We start from the raw sequence: 7,058 nt of genomic DNA, 5'->3' as shown, positions 1-7,058 counted from the left end.
ATCGAATTGGAGAATACTGAAGTTGATTATTGAGTGTGTTGTGCTTTGAATGTTAAATTGCTTCGTCTGTGTTTTGCATCCCCAGAATTAGTGTATGACCTTCTGCCCGGAGAGCTGCCGTTTTGTTCCACCATCCAGCAGAACCCAACCATGAGTCAAACCAGCGGTGGAGAATCTGGGCCCCCTTCAGCTGCTTTAGCTTCAGGTAGAATCAATATTTTTATTCTCATTTACGCAGGATAGGTTGTACCCAAGCCCACAAAATCCACGTAAATACAATCTTAGTTATATTTCGTCACTTCATGGATTGCAATGATGGTGATATTTTAACTTAGGTAAGGTAATATTTTATCGTGGTCCACAGTGAATTCGCTTATTTTCCCTTATTTATATTTTTAAAAGTATTCCAGCAACCTGGTAAAATCTTCTTTTTAGTTTAGTGTTTTTTCACTCGTGTTTGTGATGTCCTGTTTCCTTGGCGCTTCTTCAATGCATCTTGTGCACAAAATGAACTGAACGTACGTTTCGGATTCTCTCCTGATTCAGCGACAGATCACTCGTTGTCTGCTTTGCCGTTAGAATTTTCTTGCCTTTTTTTGAAAAATTGTTTTGGTTCCCCAAATGTATTTCAACGGGTGTCAATTATACACGGCTTTTCGCTATTTCGCCATTTTGTCCATATGTGATGTTATATCAGTTTTTGCTTGCATTTTATTTTGGCTAATATGGTGTCCAATACTGTAGATGAGCCTCACGTTGTCGGTTTTGAAGTAATTTTATGATTGATGTCCTCTAGATGGCACTGTTGGTTTAAATAAAGGGTTTGAAATATGGCAATTCAGTGTGCTTTCAGAGAATGCCCTCTAGAGGAGTCCAAAAATACTACAAGTGGTTCATGAAGCAGATTTGAAGCTTCATTTTCCCATCACTACCTATCACCACTCTAAACACAAATACAAAACTCTTTTAGGATGAGCATCAATTATTTTGGGGATTTTTGCTATTTGTGTCTGGGCTCTGTTCCCATCCACGAAAACCTTAGAAGTTCGCAGCAGCCAAATAATAGAATTGTTTTTCAAACACAACTCTAGTTAATGAACAGTTAATTACATCATTGCGTCCCATAATTGCAATGGATCAACATCCCCTTGTCGTTCTGAACAGAGCCTGGAAAAAAAAAAAAAAGTTGAGTTGGAAATGTTGACTCTTGCAAATGCAAAACATTTATGGCTGGAGAAAACAATCGCGGTTGTGTGGTTGGAAAAAAAAAATGGTGCTACACTGCCCACATTCTTGTCTTTATTCTGTCATTCATGCATACGTGGGTTCCACAAAAACATGTCACATGAGCTCAGACGTAATTATACAACAGGTTAAGACTGTTCCTTGAGAGAATATACAGATTAAAACTTGCATAACAAAGTTTTTATTTCAGATTTCAAAGGATTCTTATAAACTTAGCGGCTGTTTGCGCTAATCCTAAATTCAGTGCTCTTAAAAATCACTTTTTAAAACATGATTTGTTGTGCTGCATAGATTAAAAATAATGAAAAATATAACATAACATTTCAAAGTCTAAAACACCAGACTGGATCTCCAAAATTGCAAATCAGAAAATTCACCCTGCACAAAAACAGGCAAAAATACTGATGACAGATAACAGATGACTCTCAACTCGCCATTTCAAAACACATTAAGTCCCAGTGGCCTTGAAAAGATGACTTGGATTCTGGCTTTTTAAGGCAGTGTTGCCAAGAAAGACTCATAAAAGCAAAAGAGAACAATAGATGCGCATTCCTCTGTAGCCGGAGCCTGATCCAGTGGAAGCGGCAGTTTGTCTTATTAAAACAACATTTCTCATTCCATTTTCAGTGAAATTCAGACTTTTGAGAAAGACTGAACCTGATAAGCGGTAGAAAATGAATGGATTCAAATTTTTTTTTAACATAACCTCAACATTGTCTTTCTTTTTGTTTTTACATTACTGTAGTGAGGCTTTATTTCAGCGTAGATTTTGACGTTTCCAGTTCAAACGAGTCTCTTTCATGAATCAATATTTGTTCAATTTGACCTGATAATTATAATCATTAATAAATAATTAAATTAAATTCAATTAATAATTCCCCCCAAATTTGTTTAGCTGTTGTAGTTTTTAATCAGATGCATTTTGTAGTCTTGAAATGACGGTAATTTGTTTTATATGCTTTGCCGCGATCCGTATATGAAGATATTTTTTTGGGATGTGCAATTATTTGAAAAATTAATGCCATGTGTCCCTCCTTCATTATTCGTGACAATTTATTTTTTATTTTTGTAATTAATTTAATGTAGCCAGTGTAGCATAATGGCACGAATAGCGAATGTATTGTATTTGATTAATCGCCCAGTCCTGTCTGCAAATTAATTAAACTAATTGTTTTTAAATTACAGTGTGCAGGCATGCTGGAGTGACAATTTTTTTAACAAACAAATTATCTTGTGTTTCAAAAATTAGATTTTTATTTTTATTTATTTATTTTTTTTATTAACTGTTCACTTTCAGCCGTTACTGTTCACCCGCTGTCTCATTTTGATTCCAGGAAGTTCCCTCTGAAGCAGGGAGGGTCTGCATATAAAATGGTCTGCAGTTCTCTGCTTCATAGGTCAGAAGCTTGTTTCATTTTGTCTTTGTGGCTACGTTCAGTCCCAGACAGGCAAAACCATTTTTTTTTTTCAAACTTAAATTCAAGCTCCGATGACTGGCCTGCCACATTTTGCTCATTTTGAACATCCTTCATTATTTTGTGACGGAAAATTACTCGTTCTGTAGTGTTAATTTTTTTTTTCCTACTCAATTTTCGCTTTTTTAAAAAAAAAAAAAAAAAAAAAAAATCACAATAATTTAAACAACTGGGTCGTACGATATTTTATTTATTTTTTTCCAAGTCATGCTACTGCTTTGAAAGGATAAACTATGCGTTGGCTTTGAAAAAGCAAGGGATGTTACTCTTTCTTTTATGTTTAGTTTGATGACCTTCCACTGGGAATGGCATTAAACAGTTTGAAGACTCTTTTTGATGAATTGTTCACGACTGGACAAATTGCTACTCAGTGCAAAGTGTGCTGAGTTGAGTTCAGTGCCACCAAATGAAAAAAAAAAAATGTGTGCAATTTAAACCCAAAAAGTCAGTCGAATGACGGCACTTATTTAAAACTTTAAATCGAGTCACCCGTATCTCAAGGCGCCGCAGTACAAATTTTAAATTGGCAAAATTCTATGAAACGATATTAACTTTTCCAATTATTTGCACTGTAGATGGCATGTGCTGCTCTCTGACCATGGATGGCCACCGTGGTGCTTTTCCCACCTCTTCCAGCTCCACCGCCCAACATTGCAGTTCTTCGGGCGGCGACCCCGTTCACAGCGGCAATGTCGACCCGGAGGACGTCAGAACTTGCCGAGCTGTACCAGAGAGCCTTGGCGCTGAAGGCGGGAGCGCCAACGGCAATGGCGGTGCTCATTGCCTGGCTCCCAACGAGGTCGGAGGTGCGACATCCCAGGAGGATCAGCCCCATCAGCACATGATGCCACCGAAGCGCCGCACCGAACTCAACATCTCTCCGCCTCCGCAAGACCTGCTTAGCGACAGTCACATGTCCTGTCAAGCAGAAACATCGTTGGACTCGGAGCACAGCAGCAGTATGTGGATGGAGGACTCGCTCTCCAACTTCAGTATCATGAGCACGACCTCTTACAACGACAACACAGAAGTGCCACGAAAGTCACGCAAACGGACCCCTCGACAAAGACCGGGGCCCAAGTCTTTGCTTTCCAATGAAGCCAGCATGGATGTTTTTGATGCGGACAGCGCCAAAGCGCCACGTTTTGTTTTTTCCCAGCTCGGCACGGACAACAAGACGGGACAAAAAGGAAGGTTTGTACATTTTTAGATGTTGCGCCTGTGGCAGGGGTGGGCAAACTACGGCCCGGGGGCCACGTGCGGCCCGTTAAACGTTTTAATCCGGCCCGCCGAACTTGAAAAAGGTTAAATGAATAAATGTGTTTTATTGTTTTATTTTCTAAATATTTTGTTCTCATGCTTTTGTTGACTTTCATTTCAAATCAAATGTATTTTTTTTTCTCCGATGAGGTGAGGTTACCATAATACTCCATCCATCTGCTCCCGGTCTGTTCAAATTTTAGAACCCGCTGTGGCCCGCCAATCAAAAAGTTTGCCCACTCCTGGTCTATGACAACAGCCTCTTGGTCAAGATTGCGAGGATTAAACCACCAAATTCATCCACCTCTTCAGTAAAGTTATTCAGTGCTGCACCCAATTTCTAAAAGGCCGCCACAAACCGTTGCCAACTGTGAATTACAGTGGCTCTCCCGAAGGATAAGCAGTGGCGATTAAATAAACAGATACGATTCACTTGCTTGATTAAAGGCGTCAACATTGCTTAGTGCACCATGGCAACAGTGGAGAACGTTCACCACTGATTGTTTTAGGTAAGTAGGTCGATATTTTATTGATCCCGTAGGAAATTCTGGTGACAGAACAAAGGGAATGTTGTCGGCTTTGGCCATTGTGCTGAGCATGATCAGCTGATTTTTTTTTGGAGTAAATGAATCGTGGCTTCACGATATCATGAAAAATTAAGTAGGTGGAATTAGCTGTGAAAAATTTTATTTGTTAAAATACAATTTTCGTGGCGTAGTGACCAACATTTATGTCAGTCGGCTGGCTTTTTTTTTTTTTAATATATATGTACATTGTATTTGTTTGCTTAAGAAGTGCCGCTCACATGTTTAATTTTAATTGTTTTTTTTTTTAATGAAACTTGGATTTGCTTGCCGTTTTGTTGTTATCTGATTTATGACTTACTGCGACCCCCGTCAGGATAAACGGTTCAGATAATGCAAGGAGGGAAGAATTTAAATTTACGTCACATTTGTTTAGTTAACACTTATTTGAAGTGGATAAACTGTTTTGTAATTTTAATTCCTGGTTTATTTTCCTTCAGCGTAAGTTTTAACCCAGGGGTGGTCAAACTTTTCGATTGGCGGGCCACAATGGGTTCTAAAATTTGACAGAGGGGCCGGACGAAGAGCAGATGGATGAAGTGTTTTGGTTACCTCAACTCATCGGAGAAAAAAAAAATACATTTAATTTGAAATGAAAGTGAACAAAAGCATGACAACAAAATATCTGTCTTTGACACACCACCGTAATTAGAAAATAAAACATTAACAAGGTTTATTCATTTAAATTTTCTTCAAGTTTGGCGGGCCGGATTAAAACGTTTAACGGGCCGCATGTGGCTCCCGGGCCGTAGTTTGCCCACGCCTAGTCTAACCTATAAGACAAAACATTTTTGTATACTAAAATAATTTCGATATTGAGACGGGAAAAAAATACAGGTAAGAAGGGTAGTTGTTTTTCCTCATTTTAATTTGTGGCGTCCTTTAAATAATAAGAAATACTTTGGGGATGCTCAAACAAGAAGCAAAAGAAAAATGTGAAAATCTGTGTCAGTGTCAAGCTTTCCTTTTGTCCATTCCTTTCTGCAGTTCTCAAGAAAATGCTCGGCCTCATCAAAAAGGTGTCCTATGCATGCAATACCCGTCTAAGAGCGAACAGAAGGAGCTGAAGATCCTTGTCCAGCCCGAGCCTCAGCATCGGGCTCGCTACTTGACAGAGGGCAGCAGAGGGTCTGTGAAGGATCGCACTCAGCAGGGTTTCCCTACCGTGAAGGTAACTGTTGAGTCATTTTCGTTATGTCCTTTGTTAAGTAGATTTTCAGAGCGGCATGAGACACGAACTACTGAGTGAGTGTCGGACGACCTAGCTTCTCTTGAAAGGTCCGTCTTCAAAATGGCCGTGCAAGTGTATCTGCAATTAAATCCACACTTTTCCCTCCTTCAGCCATTGTGGTTTAAAAGAGCAAGAATATATTTTTGATTTTCGAACGGTCGCCTGTTACGACTTTCGGGTGTGTTGATTCCGCATGGCGCTGCCCCCTCACGAGTGAGTATCCGATCACAAGACGAGACCATCACCTTCAGCGTAAGACCAGCGAGAAGGCTCACTATCACCAACTTGTGATCTGATTGGCTATCGCAACTGTATATCAACTGTATCAGAGGATTGTATGCAAAGGCCTCGGTCGAATAGTGCGCGCTACTGTTATTATGAAATCTGCCTGGCAACACGAGCTAGCTGAATTCTGATTGGATAAAAACTCTCACCTAAAAAATACAACACTAGGATATAATATGGCATCATTGTGAAGAATATGATCAGGATTTCTTGATCATGTTAGGCCAGCAGAGAACGCCTTTGAAGGTCTTGATCGCCCACCACTGTTGTTAGGGCTGCATAATATATCGGAAAAATATCAATATTGCGCAATATTGGCTCCTTGTATCACATGACCAGTGTATTGCATTTACAAGCATTTCTATTTAAAAAAATGGTTGCATTACATGTTTTCCAGTTGGAGGGTGTGAATGAGCCAGTGGTTTTGCAAGTTTTTGTGGGAATCGATGCTGAGCGGGTGAGGCCTCATGGATTTTATCAAGCGTGCAGAGTGACCGGGCGCAACACCACCGCGTGCAAAGAGGTGGACATTGGCGGCACAACGGTCATTGAAGTCCCCTTGGATCCAAACACCAACATGACCTTAGCGTATGTACTTTGTTGTTTGGCTGAGCACAATGTGTATTGTAAGGGTTTTATTGTCAAAGCAATTTTTCTCAACAATCAAACAGTTCTATTCGTAAATTTTGAGTTTTTAACTTGAGTTGCACGCTTTCCCCAAAGCTGACACTGATTCTTTGTGCAGTGTGGACTGTGTTGGCATCTTGAAACTCCGAAATGCCGACGTGGAGGCTCGCATCGGTGTGGCGGGTTCGAAGAAGAAGAGCACACGTGCTAGGCTCGTGTTTCGGGTCAACATCCCACGTCCGGACGGTTCGGTGCTCACACTCCAAACGTTGTCGTCTTCCATTCTTTGCAGTAAGTGAAGCTGCTCATATTCAGTTTTAGAAAAAAAAAAATCTTTTCTTGTCTTTACTT

General features: G+C 40.0%; 1 protein-coding gene across 4 annotated transcripts in view; it reads left to right on the top strand.

The window, feature by feature from the left end:
- nfat5b (nuclear factor of activated T cells 5b) overlaps positions 1 to 7,058 on the top strand; it is a 32,111-nt gene that overhangs the window by 15,127 nt on the left and 9,926 nt on the right. For all 4 annotated transcript variants that reach the window (XM_088296553.1, XM_088296552.1, XM_088296551.1 and 1 more), the window contains exons 2-6: positions 86 to 205; positions 3,296 to 3,914; positions 5,552 to 5,735; positions 6,478 to 6,668; positions 6,826 to 6,998. In XM_088296553.1, the coding sequence (XP_088152679.1) occupies positions 86 to 205; positions 3,296 to 3,914; positions 5,552 to 5,735; positions 6,478 to 6,668; positions 6,826 to 6,998 (1,287 nt within the window). The remainder of the gene's footprint in view (positions 1 to 85; positions 206 to 3,295; positions 3,915 to 5,551; positions 5,736 to 6,477; positions 6,669 to 6,825; positions 6,999 to 7,058) is intronic.

This window comes from Idiotropiscis lumnitzeri, chromosome 5 (assembly GCF_059441095.1).
Source record: "Idiotropiscis lumnitzeri isolate Australia: NSW breed Sydney's pygmy pipehorse chromosome 5, RoL_Ilum_1.0, whole genome shotgun sequence".
Lineage (NCBI taxonomy): Eukaryota > Metazoa > Chordata > Actinopteri > Syngnathiformes > Syngnathidae > Idiotropiscis > Idiotropiscis lumnitzeri.
Note: the sequence above shows the minus strand (reverse complement) of the source record. Positions and strands in the feature narration are given on the sequence as shown.